Below are 18,036 nucleotides of genomic sequence, written 5' to 3'. Positions count from 1 at the left end.
GTTGAGAGTGCTGGCTCTGGTGGCAGGTTGGTATCCTATTTCTGCCACTTTTAATTTATGTGACATTGGGCAATTTGGGCCTTGTTTCCTCCCCTCTGACATGGGGATAATAAGGGCATCTCTCCAAAAGGGTTGGCTGTGAGAATTAAATGAAGAGCGGGATGGAACACTTGGAGGCGTAATATGTAGTAAATATGATTATTTCCAGAATGTTCTGCAGTTCTTGGTAGTTGTCTCAGTGCCAGTAAATACGGATATGATCAATTAGGACGAGTTAACATTAAATCTCCACAATGTAAGCTCAGGGAGGGCAAGTACCACACGAAGTTGTTTACTAAGAGTTTCTCAGTACCCATGCAGAAAGCCTCATGAAAGTAAGTGAAATAAATCTTGGCGTGAATAAACACATGGTAAGGTTTTTTGAGAGGGAGGGGTTAGAAATTTATCTGGGCCTGCAGTAACAGGCGCATACCCTCACCCCAATCCTAAATCTGAGGGAAAAAAAAAAAAAAAGATGTGGTATATATACACAATGGAATATTACTCATTCATAAAAAAGAGTAAAATCTTGTCATTTGCAACATGGAGCTAGAGAGTATTATGCTAAGCAAAATAAGCCAGAGAAACACAAATACCATATGATTTTACTCATATGTGGACTTTAAGAAACAAAACAAATGAGCAAGTGGGGAGAAAAAAAAAAAAAAAAGAAGAGAGAGGCAAACCAGGAAACAGACTCTGAACTATGGAGAACAAACTGATGGTTAGCAGCGGGGAGGTGGGTGGGGGGATGGGTGAAATAGGTGATGGGGACTAGGGAGTGTACTTGCTGTGATGAACACCAGGTGTGGAAATATTGAATCACTATATCGTACACCCGAAACCAGTATCACACTATGTTAACTAACTGGAATTAAAATAAAAAATAAAAAAAGTTTATCTGGGCCTTAGTTACCTCACCTACAAAATTCAGGGCAATGAGACAAAGATTTCTCAGTTCCTCACCTCCACACTCAACACCAGGATTCTGGTAATTGGGGGACAGAAGATGTATGCAAGTGCAAACTGGAATCTATTCTTTTCATTTGGACCAATAGGGCTAAGACAACTGTTCGTACGCAGCCCTCAAGAAATCATGCCACTTCACCTCACAGACTTAGCGAGGTTTTCAAATTTCTTTTCAAAGCTCCATCTGCTTTTTCACCTTTCAAGTGACCTTTCCTAATTATAGCTATGTAGAAAATAATAGGACAATGTAAAATTTAGAAAACAATGTTAAAGAAAATATCCTCACCTATGAGGAAAAGTTCAATTCACACAAAGCTTACCAAACATTTAACTTTCAAAAAAATAGTAGTCCATTAACCTTCTATTTAATTTGCTTTGGTTTATATAAGATACACCAAGTAGTATATAGGGATCTCAGTCATTTCATTTAAACTTGGCAACCACTATACTTCAACCAAAATTAAATTGTCAGATGCCGTTCTGCTAAAACGGTGAAAGGCTGGATCAGAGCACATCTGTTAGAATTATTTGTTGCCAGATAGTTCTGTTAGTTGTAGAATGCTAAAACATTGCACGCTGAGCCTCAGCTCTTAGAGGAGACTCAAATGTCACTATTTACATTTGCTTCTGCAAACACCATTTACATTTAAATTCCTGACTAATTTGTGAGGAGAAAGTTTATGGACTGTGAACTGAGTTTTAGTGTGTGTATGGATGTGTACATAAAGAGAAAAATAACTCCACCTTCACACTGGGTATTCAAAGCTGGAATTCAGTGAAAAACAGAGGGAGGAGGGCAGGGAGATCGGAATCACTTATCCAGTGAAATGAGAGGTTTCATAGGAAGTTAAGGCCGACTGTTGCCGGTATGAACACACCTATCGCCTTGACTAACCGTTTACTGTTATGAATGGCTCTTCTTTTCCACATGCCGGATTTCCTTCTTTGTTGTCTTCACCTTATAACCTTCTCCCTGCTGTAAAAAGGAATGTACGCATTAAGATTCCATAGTAAAAGAGTTTTAATTATACAGTGGTTCCCATTCTGGTCCCTTGAGGCTGGATTAGGGTAAGTGAACCACAGTTGAAAGCACTGTCACTTCATGTCCCAAAATACATGCAATCAATCTATTTGGCTTAACCACACAGCCTAGCATCATGGAGGCAAGCTAGAGAGCACCGTCAGAATGAATACAGTAACATAACTATGCTTCACAAGAACTCAGTAGGTTAGTGATAAATAAAAGGTTAGTGATAATAAAAATAATAAATAGTAAAATTTTAAAAAAGGTTAGTGATAAATTTAAAAAAATGAGTAGCCTGTTCACTTCTTGTAGTAATCATCACCAAAGCCCTCAAGGCACCCAAACCCCAATTTTAAAAAAATATTATTAAATTATAATTTATTTCTTCTTAAGCCAACAGAATTTTAAGGGATCTGTTGTGTCGAGACTAAAATCTCTCAGGAAAGCACCAATCATGAACTAAACACCATGGAAATGTTGATCTAAGGGACTTTTTTTCTTTTAATCTGTGGAATTACCAGCCCCCTCCTCTTACTCCAACCAGGCATCCATTTTCCATAAAACAAGACCTCTCTTCATTGAGCACCAGGGACACTTTTCTCCAAGAGCAAAGTTGTACAAATCCTCCACTTTTACCCGCTTTATGACAGAAACGCAGTAGCCTTTCCACTTTTCTGAGTTAGTCTTGAGAAATTTTCAGTTCACTTTTTCTTACGTAAACACAGGCTATTGGAGTTTCTATTTTCAAAATGAAAAGGGTAAAGATCTGAGAAAAGGAAAGAAATGACAACCAGAGGTGTTTTGTCTGGGAGATGGAGAAGCATTTGCTGAGTTACACTGCGCAGCGGTGAGTTTAGTTCTTTCACCTGCACACTGGAAATGGACTGTTATAAACCCAAAGAGGAGAACCCCCCCTCAGGTTAAGAGGAGGGAATTCAGATTTCCCTGTAGAACATACTGGAAAGGGAAAATGTATAGATTTGATGTAAGGATCCTGAACTGAGCTTTTTTGCCATTCTAACATTTAAACCCTGTACATTTGCTGAAGTGAGCGCCCTCTGTCCTGGTCCCAGGCCAGGCAGCAGGCAAGGTAAAGGCGGAGGCGGGGGGCTGGCGGGGGGGGGGGGGCACTGCCCAGGGGGCTGGTGGTGATAGAGGGTTTTTATTTTATTTCTCTTACATGCTTGGACCAGCACATTCTACCCTCCATAAATGAACCTATCTCTGTGAAAACTCTGAAGACAGTAAAAAATATATAATGTTAAAGAAGGTTAAGAAGAAAAGTCTTTTTCCTTGACCCTGATCAAATGCACAGGTTGTCAAAAGCAGCAAACACTTCAAGCTGCCACACTGCAGATGCCAGCCTGTTAGCAGCATGTTCTAGAAAGTTCACAAAGCAATTATCCTCTACTTTTTCTTTGGCAGCCCCTCTCCATTACCATGTCATCATGTTTTCTCTCTTGTGGGATAGCAATTCGTCTTATTATTTTCCGAGTGATCTGTAGGAAGCAATAGTGAGAAGTAGAGATTTTCCTGTTTTCTATTTTAAGAGGTGACACTACAGCAAACAGTAGGAAATCTAAATTCCAAGAGAAGCATAAAATCCTAATGATGATTACTTTTCTGGTGATGAGGTTGCCTTCTTCATCAGTAAATTGCTCTTCTGTGACAGATTCACCAGGAATGCTTTTTGCTTCCTCTCCCTAAAGGATGTGGCATAGAGATTAGCAACCTACTAGATGGGACAGATCTCCACACCACTCCACACACCACACACATGCTCTGTGGATTTTTAGAAAAAGAAAGTATAAATTCTACTTGCTACTCGAGGGCAAGGGGAAAAGGCAGACTCCTCTGATGGTTATTTAGCAGCCAACAACATTCAAAGCACTAAACCTTAGGTATGTAACAAGAATGATGGCTAGCAGCTAACTCCAAGAAGGAAGAATGATAAAACACAGTTACATGTTGATATACAAACCAAAAGTTTTCATTTGTTGAAAAAAAATTAGCCAATGATTAGAGCTCTGATTAGATCATCTCATTTTGATCACAGTGTTTCTTGATTAGTCCTACCAAATCTCTCAAATAATTTTTGGGTTGCATTGTGCTTAATCTAAATTAAGATGGTACCTTAGTCGGGGCATTATATTTATTGCCCTTGTCAGTTTTTTGTTTTTGTTTTTTTTTTCATTTAAAAATTCATTTACTAAGGGTAACATAGACTTTTTTTATAAGCAAAGTTCAGGGTACAGAGAAACTCTTATTTATTTTTCTTTAAAACTAAGCCTTTTGTAGGTCTTAAAATAAATGGGAATGACTCTGATGAAGTATGCAGTTTCTGACTACTATTTTCAAATGAAGGGGTCTTCTGTGATGATAGATCATCTAATCTCCATGGCTACAGACAAAGAAAAGATCAGTACTAAAGGAATTTAAAACAATGTTATCTTTCCGTTAGTGACTGCTAACTGATTTAGAAAGGGAAACTGTCAAAGATCTTCCTCTGGTGAGTTTTAAAAAATGGAATAAAGTCTTAACTCCCCATGGTGGGCTCCTGTTTTCCAGCTTGGTAGATTTGGATGGCTCCTTAATCTCTCCCTATTGGCTCTATAATTGTATAAGAAAAACCACTCAGTAAAAATAGGGCCGTATTTGCAATATATCACCTTCTTCTAGTGCCACATATAGTTTGGGGGAACAGGGACAAACATCTTAAGTGCAGACCTACTCTAGGGACTTAGTGACCTGCTGGTCAGACTTCTTGTTGAAAAGGTGGCCTGGATAATGCTATAGAACGGTGTACTGCAGTTGTTGTTCACCTGCAGTTGTTTCAGGGAAAATGGCGGATCACAGAGACGACAGCTACATTTCCGGGAGAGCCAGGATTCTAACTCTTTCAGTGTCGTTGGTCTGGAAAAGGTAGTAGTTCTGATAATTTTTTTCAGCGCCAGCCAATGGTCAGAAAGTTCTGTGATTGTTTTATGTCACAGCCCATAGAAAGGCAGTGTAAAGACTAAAACATTGTCTTGTTTGGCTAAAAAATTCTGTTTTCATTCTTTTTACAAAGTGCCTTTATATTCTTACAGATTGTAGGCTCACAGTTCATGATTAGGAAAGACATGGACTTATTTTCTTCACTGTGGTACAGAAAAATAAGATGTGGGGCACCTGGGTGGCTCAGTCAGTTAAGCGTCTGCCTTCGGCTTGAATCATGATCCCAGGATCCTGGGATCGAGCCCCGCATTGGGCTCCCTACTCGGCCAAGAGTCTGCTTCTCCCTCTGCCCCTCCCCCTGCTCATGCTTGCGCGCTCTCTCTCTCTGAAATAAATAAATCTTTAAAAAAAAAAAATAAGATGTTTCTTGCTGCTCATGTTTAGCTCCCTTTGGATCTTGCTTATGATTAGTTTCAGTTAGCACAGTTAAGAGGGAGAAGGAAATTGGAAAAATGTAGAGGTCTCATGCTTAAATACACTAAAATCTGCAACAAGTTTTAATTCCTGTGGTTGTGGAAAAGAAAACAAATTTCATTTTATTTTAAAAGTAAAGGCTTAGGGGTGCCTGCTGGCTCAGTCAGGTAAGCGTCCGACTCGATCTCAGCTCAGGTTTTAATCTCATGGTTGTGAGTTCAAGCCCTGCATTGAGCTCCACACTGGGTATGGAGCCTACATTAAAAAAAAAAAAAAAAAAAAAGTAAAGGCATAAAGACATCAAAAAAGCCAATAAAAGGTTGTGAAAGATTTCCCTCTAGTTTAAAAATGAATGAGATATTTTTGAGCTAACTCAGGGAAATGTCCAGCTCTTTGCATGTAGCTAATTTGAGGATCCCAGGAAAATCCAGTAAAACAGAATCCTATTGGATAAGTTATGAATGTACTCTTTAGCAGGGAATGATGCCAGTTAACTGGACAGTCGCTGAGAGGAATGTGAAATAAGGTGTATTTATAAACATAGCGAATACGTAGAAGAATTTTGATTTATATTAATAGCCTTAGAAAAAAGCAAAGTCCTATTTATAAATAACAAGCCCTATAAGTTGTTGAGATCTACTCTGGCATGTGGGCATTTTCATGTTTCCTACTGAAAATTCATACTGCTTATGTACAGCTAAAGATAAAGATGCCTCTCTTAATCTTAGTGGCCATTAAATACAGTCAATTAGTGCTTTACTAAGGCCAAAGTAAGTTGCGTGGTGATGTGGAAACTCACTAAACTGGGGGAGTGGATAAGTGAGGGGTTGATTAGATAAAGAGGGAAGACAGGAAGGAGTCAGGAAACATGGTTTTAAAAAAAAATCATCCATCTTTAATTCTGTCAAATATATTAGAGACCAAGTATTACCCAGGAGAGGTCTTTTTTGGGCCTTTCTTTATGACAGAAAATAATCTCTAATTAGTTCCTAAAGTTCTAGAAAACAGTTTGTACTTTGAACTAAGCAAAAGTTCCCCCCAGGTCTTGTTGATGGCATTATTTTTGGCAATACCTCCCCCCCACTTTTTTCTTTCCTATTTCAAAGGAAAATTACAGCACATATGGTGTCACAGTATCATCCCTGGTGGCCACCTTAATGAAGACTAGCTGTTCTTCCCTTTGGACCTCTGCTGGAAGCATTGCATTTCATAATTTTTATTCCTCTGTCCTTGAATAAAAGGAAGGAATAACAGTATGAGATGTACCAATTGGCTCTGATGTCTGTAACATTAGAACTTAAACTTTCCCCCCAAATGGGATGGATATCACATTTGTGACATATATAACTTAGCAAGTTACTAAGCACTATGTGATGGTATAACCCATTATTATATTCTGAGAAACCCACTTGCTGGGAATGTGTGTATGCATGCACATAATGTACATGTACATTTTATATACATACCAATACATGTACATAAAAATAATCTGAAGCTCAGGAACAGTGGTTACCTCTGGGAAATAGAATGAGTAGATCAAACTTTATATACTTTTGATTGATGATTTGGGGAAAACTTATATGGTTAGTAAAAAAGTTCAGAAGTAGAAATAAAAATACAGCTGAATTATATAATAAAAACTCAGTTATTTGAACCTTACCAAACTTCCTAATAGTTTGGCTGTGAGTTAATGTTTTTGTCTTTGTAATCACTAACTCAGCACATACTATAAACAAGCTCATAGGACGAGTTAATTTACTCAAGCTGCTTCTAAGCATTTGAAACCACTGTGATATTATCAAATTATATAAAAATAAATGGATGTGCTTATAAAATCTAAAAATCCCCCCACAATTAGAAGAGTTTGTTCACTTGACTCATTCCTTAGGGACTTGAAAATAGTAAATGAAAAACAAAAATAAAAAAACAAACTTCAGAAGAAATGGGTGAACCTGCTTATGAAATTGAAGAGAAAAACCATAAAATTATACTTTCACTCCATCAGTTGTACAAACTGAATGGCTAAGAAGACGGATTGGCCTCGACTTGCAGTCATGAAGCCCTGAGCCCATCTCCTGCAGGTGTGGACACTGCAGCCCAACCTAGCTCGGGGAGGGACGGAACAACCCCAGAGTGGTTTTCAACTCTGAGAGCCTGAGTGCTAGAGGGATTACTATGGCAAACAGTCTAAATATGCTCGTCTGGCCCAAGGCTGGACAACCTCCGTGAAGAAGGCCAAATTCTCAGCATTCCAGTCTCATCAGATAATTTCCAGGAGAGACAGCCCACGGCGGCCCTGTTCCATGCCACTGGAAATGTTTAAGTGGCCAAGTGCCTAATTTGGTCTAGGAAAAGTTATTCCTTAATAACTTGTTCTAGAAGAGAAAGAACTTAGCAAGGAGGGAAAAGCAGGTAGAAGGCACTGCACTGGAGGGCTGGAGAGCAGGCTGGGGGGGTCCCAGACTGCTTGCTGCCCTGCTGCGTGGTTTTGGGTAAAGCCAACCGCCTAGTCCCTAGGTTTTGTCATCTCAGAAAAGAAGTGATTTTAGTATCAATGATCCCTTTCCATCCTAACACTCTCCTATTATGTTTTTGGCAGAGGTGTTTTCCGTGTCATAAGTACTGTATACTACGGCAATTTCAAGCTCTTTTAACATTAGAAAGATAGCAACATATAGAGTGAAAAGAAAAGCAACAGAAGTGTGACACTTTCCAACAGCCCCCAAAATCTGAACAGAAAACGAGTAACCGGATCCTTATATGTGTAATTGATAATGATTTTTGTTATACCGAATTATAGCTATTTTTGCTAGCTTTCGGTTTCTCCAAGTTTGTTTGATTCTATTGTTTATACAATGCTCTCTCCACTTATAAAACCCATGCTCTGGTCATTCCACTCAACCTCCCTAAAATTACACTAACTTCAAGCAGTGGGGATTTGGGGAGAATAGACCCCTCTGTTTTCTGAAGCCATCGTAGTGTAATTTTCTCTCTTAAACTTAAGCTCTTAATAAAAATGTTTATATATTACACATAATTATATATTAAGTTCAAATATATAAATAACACATTCTGACAAAATTGCTTAAAAGCTAACTTGCCAATGCATGTCTAGAATTCTAGAAGACCAAGAGAAGTAACCCTCATTGATTTGGTGGGTTTTGTGTTTTTATTGTTTTGTTTTTGTGCTCTTCAGAGTAAAACTTCTTTATCCTCTCCCTCTCACTTTTTTTTGCAGGATTCTGTTTATTTTCTTCTGCCCTATACAGAGGAGATTCAACTTCTATAATGAGCAGCTTTTATAAGTAATGAGGTAGATTGGGATGCAACATGAGTATGTCGTATGTTAAGCATAAAAAGCAAGTTACAAGATGATTTGTCTGGTGCGCTTCTTCTGGTCGTTTCACTTTAAAATATCATTTTTTGAAGACGTTGATTCTGGGCAGGGCAAAGCCTGACTGAGCAAAGAGTATAGTTTTAACTCCTTCAGAAAACCTGTATTAAGTATTTCTTTCCCCTAATCCCAGGGAATGTGTGGGAGGTGAGTGATTATGAAGATTTTATAAGCGGGGTGAATACTTGCAAATATGCTGGATACCAATTAGTAATTTGGCTTGCCTAGATGGAATTGTCAAAGAAGTGATTCATGCTTTTGTTTTGTTTTGTTTTTAATATATATAGCTGGCTATTGATTGATTTGGGGATAGTTTAAGATTTAGACAAGGACTTACTTTCTTCTCTAATGCTTCCAGAGCCTGAGAAAACCTACACTAGAGCAGATTTGGCAGATTGTCTTCTCTTCTTTCATCTGATCTACATGAAAAGTACAAGCAGCAGGAGTTTTAGATACCTAAGCCACCTTCTCTACTCTCTCATGGGTTTCCTGACACTTTGGAAAGGGATGGTAAATCTGATAAATGGTTTTCAATAGATATTTCCCTTCCTTTCCTTCTTTCCTTCCAGAGCTGTCAACCAAGGAGCCTCAAGTTATTTGGACCACATTCAAAGGCCTGTGTGTTGAAAATGGCTTCCTGATTTCTGCAGTCAATTATTCTAACATCAAGAAATTTCTCTCTAAAGACAGAGTCCAGTAATGAAGACAAGCAGCAGACTGTGGGAAGCGTTCTGCCCGACCTGACCAGGCATATAAAGTCAGTGCTTCCAAAGGCCTTTGTGGGGGAAATGAAGGTTTATTCATTGCGTTCAACTGTGCTGCAACAGGGGGAGGATAATACTTTTACATCCAGTAAAAAAATGCCTCCTATACTTACAAATACAGCCTGATTTTCTGTATGTTAGTCAAGTTAAAGGCCTTTTTCAGAAGGTTTTGCCTGATTTTGTTTATGGCACATACATCCATGCCAGGCTATAACCAAATTCTCAGCTACTGATCGGTAACAGAACTGGTTTTTACTCAAGAGCTGTTCAGGCAGTAGGAATTTGAGACCGAGGAGAGAGCCTTTTCATTATTTCATTGTCCCTCTCCATCTGACCTCATACCTCATGTGGCCTCTGACGTTTCCACTGACCGTTTCATTTGATATGAACTATTCTCTCACCAAGATAAAATCTTTGTTCACATACAAGACTTTTTCAGGGAAGGCAGGATACAAATGCCAAGAATTCTCAGACAAAATTACAGCTGCGACGAGTCAGACACAGGCCTAGACTGAATACTCACTACCATACAACACGACCCTTTCCTCTTGGTGGTGGTTCTTACAAGCTTTCAGATGTGCGAAGAAGCATATATAGAGCCGCTTACTTATCAAGCATGCTGAATTCTCAAGGCCACAAGGAAGGACTTTCTAATCCCATAGCAATGCCCCATCACAATCCGGCTACAGGATACCTTTATAATCAAACGCCGGCGAATAACGCGGGTAGTGACTCTCCGTTCTTCCTCTGAGCTCGAATCACTCTCACTGTCTTTCAAGTCCTGATAAATGCATTTTTTAGGATAATTTTACCATCACATTTAAAATAAAAGACATTCTGAGAAAGGAAATCAAAAAAGAATTACTTTCACTTGCTGGTTTTCCCTGCTAAGGAACATCACGATATGTATTTGTGAGAATCTTAAAAAAAAATTTAAGTGGAAGAAAATTTTGAGCAGGATCCTAAATGAAATGACTCTGTATATGTATGTATTACGTGTGTATGTGTATTAATACATATATTTAATTACACTGATCTTTGTGTGCATATATATGGTAAAGATCAATGTAATTAAATAAAAATAATTATAAGAGACATTTTGGTATCAGAAACTACATGCTACTCATTATTAGTTTGAAGAGAAATTAATATTCATTATTTAAAACTCGTTTTAAATCTCTATACATTTGACCTGAATGGCTATGCTTCATTTGATCTACAGAAAGAGGTATAGCATCTGATTTTTATGAAATTTTGGTCAGATTTGACAACTTTATCAAAAGCTATTTTGAACTTTATAAAAAAGTAAAGAATTGACATCAGTAGAATTTGCCACATGTATTTATATTGGGAGATTTTTAGCAGCATAATTGGCTCCTAACACACAATCGGTGCTCAGTAAGAGTTTATGCAAATGAATGAAGACATAATGTAAAACATGTAAAAACTTGGAGTCTTATTTTAAAGATCTGATATGAAACGACGACAGAAAAAACATCTGACAGACAAGAAGACAGTATAGACAAGAATACAAGCAGTACACAAAATATTAATTTTTAGGCAATAAAGATGAGAAAAAGGGAAAAATGTGTCATGGTGAAGACTATTTACTGAATGATTTTATCTCTAAATTTTAATGGTGGAATTCTGAAAATAGTTCTGGCATTTTATTTTCTAAGTTTGCTAGTTGCCCCAAATCTGAGAGTCCCGGAGATAGAAACTGCAGTTAATATCCATTGGAAAAATCAGTGGCAGTGTTGGTAAAAATAGGGGGAAAAAAGTAAAATTGTTGCAGGAGGTACAAGTGTTAGCTAAAGTGATTGTCAAATGTTGTCAATGGGGCGCCTGGGTGGCTCAGTCATTAAGCATCTGCCTTCATCTGGGATCAAGCCCTGCGTAGGGCTCCCTGCTCAGCGGGAACCTGCTTCTCCCTCCCCCACTCCCCCTGCTTGTGTTCCTGCTCTCGCTATCTCTATCAAATAAATGAATAAAATATTTTTTAAAAATGTGGCAGAAAGTAATAAACCAGGGTTTCTTTAAAAAATGTTGTCAAATAGATAATAAAGTAGACTATTTTTCACCCAAGGTACATTTAACAAATACTTTAAAATACAATAACCCTAACGTTTTAAGAAATTTCACCTGAACAAAATACCCTACTGAATAGTATGGTGTCAAAAGGAAAGATTTCAAGTTTATTCCTTGCAAAGATATTGGCTGCTAAATTCCCTCTTTTAAAATGTTTTAGAAAAGATTGTAAATTCAGAAAACTTACAATGATCCCAGTATTGTGAAAGGAGGCACTGAAACAGCTCAAAAAGGCAGAAAAAGAGGAATTCATATTGTGAAAGAAAAGAATTCCCAATCAGCATTCAGGGATCAACAGATTAGATGAGGCAAAAGTGAAAATTCAATCTGAATTATTCATACACAGAATTGTAAACTGGGGAAAGGTTTTCACTTGGGTAAATTGAAAAGCAGAACATATGTTAATGCAAACACTACCAAACCTAGACATCAATTGCATTATAATCCTATCAAGAATCATCTGAGACTAGTCCCTTTCAGAAAGAAAAATGTCCATTTGGCCAATGTTTAGTTTCTACTTTCTGCCTCAAGTCTCTGCTAATCTGAAGGTGAAAGGTAGAGAGAAGATGGTAGTAGAATCTTGATCAGGATTCGTTTTAGAGAATTCTCTAGAATTGGCGAAGAGCGTAACTAGTAGACAGACAAACGGGATTGTTTCAGTATGGCTTGCCATGGGTCACTGCATGGAAAGAGGTGGAAAAGAGCAGAAGTTTACCTTGTAACAGCAAGCAGTCATCCGTGTAAGAGCCGCACCCGGACTTTTGACCTGATTTTTTAGGGGACAAAAAGGGGACTGTTTTCTGAGACCATACATCAGACGACTACTCTATTACGGTCTAGCCAAAAAAGACACATCCTGAACATCTTGGGATTTCTTGTGAGATCAGAAAGTCCCAGAAACTTTAACTCCATTAAGAACTTTTATGCTCATGAAAACTTTTTAGGCATTAGAGTAGGACCTGTAACCAATACCAAAAGCACAATCTCATAGCAATTTGAAAACACTAAGAGTAATTATGTTCCAGTACTGATGAACTCAGCTGAGCTTCCATTCAGGGTTAAGACTTTCATTTCAGACCCTCTTTTGCCTTCTCCCCGGTTCCCCAGTAGCGAATGTGTCCACATGTGTACACACCAAGTGCTTATTTATATTTAGATGATCATTTGATTTCAGAGCTTCTCTACGGATTTTTAATAGTAAACTTCCATAGTTAAGACATCACAATGTTACTGCTTCCTTCTGTATTTTGTGGACTCATTTTAAAAGGGAACATCCAAGGTCATACTGCTTAAATATGCTAAGAATTAACTGAAAGAAATCAATATTCACAACCCATTTGTCAGGAAGTGAAAGGAAGCCCTGAGAATTTTACTTCCTCTCACTTTCCCTCCTAACACACAGGAAAATGGTCAAAAGATAGCCTGCAGAAGGGAAAAGGAAAGGATATGATTAATTGATCAGCTGATCATTAGCTCCTCAGTGACTGGGAGTTTACTAATAAAGTTTTTGTAAACCATGACTTAATCATGGACTTGCTATTTTATAAAAGACTTGGGGGTTTTTTTGTTTTGTTTTTTTTTTAATCCCAAACACTGCAGTAGGTCTTAAGCACCACTGGATGTTTTAGGGAAAACTGCAAGTGCTACGATTCCAAGATGTCCATGTCTCAGCCTACACCTACTGCATGGTTCAGGAAAAGATACGACTGAGAGAGCAAAAAGCAGTAAAAAAAAAATGTGTAGGAAATGGAACTAATTTTTATTTTCTTATATCTATCTATGAATTATAAATTTCAGTTCAAAATTTTTTAATATCTAAAAGTGGTAAACCTCAAAGAATGAAAAAAAAATCTATTAGATGGTAAACATGTTTTAAGTACAAAGTGCAAGCAAATAATTTTATGACAGTAAGCCTTTAAAATTATTGAAAACAAATATTAAGATAGTTATCAACTTAGATGAACAAACCTCTAACTTCAAATTTCTAAATGTCAACCAACAGTCGTATATACCCACCTTATATCAGGCTTGGGCACTGGGTTTCTTTAATTTTTAAAACATGCTTTCAGACAACAGACCTTATAGGGTAGAACTCTTAGATGGGTCACACGCTATAAACTCTAAATTATGCAGAAGAACCAGGAAAAGTCAGAATAATTATCCTCCTTCCATAAGAAAGAAGACTGGGCTGGGAGTTAGGAAACCCAAATCCAAATCCTAGACAAAATTACCACTGGACCTTAAACATAACATCTCTGTAGTTCTTTTTTTCTCCTGAAAAATGGCTGAAGAGATGCTTCTCCCTTTTTCCTACTCAGTGAATGAAAAATATAATCAAAGAGTATGTGTTTTACCTAGTGCTTTCTTCAGCCCCGCCATTAGTGTTAGCACTGATAATTTGGAAATAGTAAAGAACCTTGGGCCCAGTGTTACAAGATTAATCAAAGGACGTGAAGCATCAGTACTCTTGGCTTAACTGACAGTGTATCAGATAACTGGACTGCATACCTTTTGCTCAGACCCACTGGACCCCTCTTCTTCGTGCAGGTTAAGCCTTGGCTTGCCATCTGCAGGAGTCCTACTCATCTTTTTCATACTGACAGGCACACAGGGTTTAGGCTCTTCAATTACAAACTTGTTGGTTTCTTCTAGAGCTTTCTGATAGGCTGCTAGTGATGATGCTGGTTCCTCCACACGACCAGATCCATGTATTTTTGGTTTCAGAGTTTCCTTAGCACTCTGTTTCCCTACATCATTTTGGGATTCTGGAAAGTAGGATTTTGTCTTTGCCTCTGGAGTGATTTCTGCATGGCTCCCATTTGCTTCAAATTTCCCAGGTTCTCCTTTGAGATATGAGGTAATAGAATCTCGACACTGATCAGGGCTGCAAAAGAGAAAATGTGGAAATTTACAATGGTAATACATGGCTGAAAATGGGCTTTAGAAGCTCTAAATTTTAACAACCATGTTTTAAATCACTTTTATAGGCATAAAATAGAAAGGCATGAAAAATCTGATGTGTGAGGGGCGATCATGGGTTTGGGGGTGAGGACCCAGGCTTCCCCCACACCCCAATTCCCAACCTGCCTAGTTTCTGTTTTGTTTTGTTTAATTGCACTGCTACAGCTACTTGGATTTGAGATTTTTAAAAGTCATCTTGAGAGGTTCATGGACATACCCAGAGTTCCAGACCCACCGATCTAAAAGAGGAGGAGGATACTGCAAAAGGCTTTCGCATTGCCCAGGGAAAAAACTGCTGGCTGAGAATCAAATGCATTCCTGTTTGGAGAGCTCTGGCAACCCCAAGCATCCCACATTTCAGTCTTTGGATGGGTTTCCAGTTGTGAATCCTGCCATCCTGACTTTGCAACCCTCACACCCTTACTTGGGTCTCCTCCTTCCCTTCCCCTGACCTCTGCTGGCTCCCGCTGGTGAGCAGGTATTGGTGCTCACCTGTCGCTTCTCTGTTCTGTGAGGATTATTTTCCTTTCAACTGTTAACAATCTTTCTCTTCCAATACTTTCTTTTAAATTGATTTCTAATTTTTACTAGTATCAGTATAGACTTTTATTTTCTAGCTTGTGCACTGTTTTTAGTGTCTTTATTACCTGTAGAATTCTGAAGGTGGTAACTAGCACAATATTTTATATGCATGATATATATATATATAAATGTCTGTAAGTATGTGTGTATTCTTATAAATCAAATTCTGATTATATATAAACAACCCCCAATCAACAGCACACCCTATTCCATATATGTAAGGATTTCGGTCCCAGCACAGTATGAAGATGCTATAATCTAAATGTATCTATTTCCTGCTATGCAACTATAGATTACGTGACTATATTAGAACACAGACATCAAAATTAGTACTATTTGTTGTCTTTGCAACAGTCTGGTAGGCTGAACACAGAATTCTTTGGACTTACCATTCTTCTACAGGAATCTTCTAGACTCCTTTGTGCAAAATGTTATAAACTCCCTCTTTGGGAATTTTTATCGAGCAAGAAGCTTATCAGCAATGTGAAAATATTAAATATGGTTATGAAAGAAATTTAAGTTGGATGCAAAAACCCTGAGGTTATCACTAGTTGCCACTGAAGTAAAATATATTTTAGTCTGATGTATGCATAAATAAAAATAATGCCAACTAGTACTGAGAGACTATTTGTACCAGTCATCCGGTAGCCCTTCTATAGGCTTTCTTTTCCAATCTGTAAACCTGCTTGAGGAAAGCAGCAGTATTCCAGTTTTTAAAGCTGATTAGACTGACATTCTTAGAGCTTAGAAATTCATCCAGAGTCACAAAGTGCAAACCTAATGCTGGTGGGATTTGAACCAATATCTGAAGGACACTAGATTCTCACCTTCCTAGAGTAAGTTCACTATAAAAAAGAACTAGATTCATGATTAGGGAATTATTTTGGTCGTAATCAAGTGTCCACCATGGCAATATTATTTGGAGTGAAGAATTACATATGCAATGTTGCAAATTACATAAAATGTTCATGTAGGAAAAAAGAAGGATATACAATGTTAAGTGTTTTCTTAGTATGGTAGGAGGACCGATAACTTTTCTTTTTGCTTCTCTGCATTTTCTACATTAAGACATTTAGAAAAATGTATGTAAAAGAAATCTTAAAAAAATCTCAAATTTTAGTGGCAGTTATTGCTAGATGATGGGGTTTTGACCTTTTACATCTGTGTTTTAAAGTTTGCATAATAAGCATATTATGTTTGAAGTCAGGAAACAATAGAAATGTTCATATTTCTAAAAGACATGGGGTTTTATTTATTACATTATTTTGAAAGTGCATTACTTATTGGCTTTGTGAAAAGAATAATGCAAGTAATAAACTAGAAAAGAGCAGTCTTCTAAAGTAAACATATACATCTTTGGCATGCATGTAAAACTGTTTGCATTTTACTTCAGGCTATCAGGAGTTGTTTTTTTGTTTTGTTTTATTTATTTATTTTTTTTAGTAGGCTCCACACCCAGCATGGAGCCCAGCAGGGGGCTGGCTGTGATTTCTTGAACTCACAACCATGATTTCAAGAACTGAGCTGCGATCAAGAGTCGGATGTCATGTAACTTTCCCTCTCCGGATTAGCAGAATGAACCAACCTTTAAGGCAGGTATTATCCCCAAACTGGAATGGTGATTTAGAAAAAGAGTAATTGCTAAAAAGCAGGTATTTAAAACAAACAGTTAACTAACATGTAACCTGTGATTCGCTTTTCTATTTTCTGAAACGGAGCCATACCTGTCATCCAGCCGTTCTAGTAACCCACCAGTTATTCTTCGAGCTTGAGCAGAGGACTCTAGGTTTCCACTTGATGTCTCGTTCTGCCAACCTGAAATTGAAGACATTTCCAGTTCTGCTTGCTGAACACGTTTAAGAATAGCCTGTACTTTTTCTTCTGTCATCTCCTCAGACTCTACTCCTTCTTCAAGTTGAATGTCCTCAAATAGAGATTTGAGTTTTTCTTCCGTCATCTCCTCATCAGGACCAGATTTTCCTTTCTCTTGCTGCTCAGAGCTTACTCCTATTTTACTAGGCTGTTTGAATGGCTCTGCTGGTTTAACATCTTTTGGGACCCCAGCCATACTTCCGAGGTATTGAGGATACTCACTTAGACATACATTCTCCAACTGGCTCTCATCTACATCCACTGCATCAGGCATTTCTGTTAAAGGCATTGAGTCTTCAAGTTTGCTGTCTTCTAAGGAAGTGTCTTCTGCAGTTACAACTGGAGGTCCATCTGCTGAATTCTCTATGTTCCCCTGGGAAGGCACTAGCCCATCACTCAGTCTACTGGGGGTTCTAAGGGGAGACTCTATGCTAGAGATATCGCTAAAATAATCATCTTGCTGGAAAGGGGTGGGTGGTGTGTAGTGCAACCCTGTGGGAGTTTCCAGTTCCACTTGAAGGGAAGGATAACCTATGGAAGACAGTACATTCGGACTGACTGGAATGAATTAGAGTACAGCAAACAAAACACATGGAATGAATTAAATTATATCAGGTATGAAAATGTATGATGAGTTACAGAATAATGTTCATAAATTTATTGGTTTAGTTCAATTAAATGTAATACAATGAAATAAAAGACTAGTGCACACTATAATAAAACAGAATACTAATTAAGATATAAATGATTTCTATCAATTTTGATAATTTCAATACAATAACTTAAATATACAGACTAATTCAATCCAATACAAAATTAGCTATCGTTATATAAGATACACTTATTCCATGGCCAAATTTATTATCTTTCTACTTTTAGCATGCAAAATTCCATATTGTGGTGGACTGCATACAGCAAGCCACAAGAAACCA

General features: G+C 37.8%; 1 protein-coding gene across 2 annotated transcripts in view; it reads right to left on the bottom strand.

Moving 5' to 3' along the window:
* ANK3 (ankyrin 3) overlaps positions 1-18,036 on the bottom strand; it is a 104,425-nt gene that overhangs the window by 10,174 nt on the left and 76,215 nt on the right. The window contains exons 17-23 of one of the 2 annotated variants that reach the window (XM_081824214.1): positions 17,327-17,635; positions 16,957-17,047; positions 14,198-14,573; positions 12,405-12,455; positions 10,296-10,382; positions 3,472-3,735; positions 1,904-1,984 (exon numbers count right to left, since the gene is read on the bottom strand). In XM_081824214.1, the coding sequence (XP_081680340.1) occupies positions 1,913-1,984; positions 3,472-3,735; positions 10,296-10,382; positions 12,405-12,455; positions 14,198-14,573; positions 16,957-17,047; positions 17,327-17,635 (1,250 nt within the window). In that variant the 3' untranslated portion in view covers positions 1,904-1,912. The remainder of the gene's footprint in view (positions 1-1,903; positions 1,985-3,471; positions 3,736-10,295; positions 10,383-12,404; positions 12,456-14,197; positions 14,574-16,956; positions 17,048-17,326; positions 17,636-18,036) is intronic. The other variant, XM_081824213.1, reaches the window with a different exon arrangement.

Source organism: Leptonychotes weddellii, chromosome 6, assembly GCF_054177405.1.
Source record: "Leptonychotes weddellii isolate Sample4059 chromosome 6, ASM5417740v2, whole genome shotgun sequence".
In the NCBI taxonomy this organism is placed as follows: Eukaryota; Metazoa; Chordata; class Mammalia; order Carnivora; family Phocidae; genus Leptonychotes; species Leptonychotes weddellii.
The sequence above is the reverse complement of the archived record's forward strand: the minus strand, read 5'-3'. Positions and strand labels throughout refer to the sequence as shown.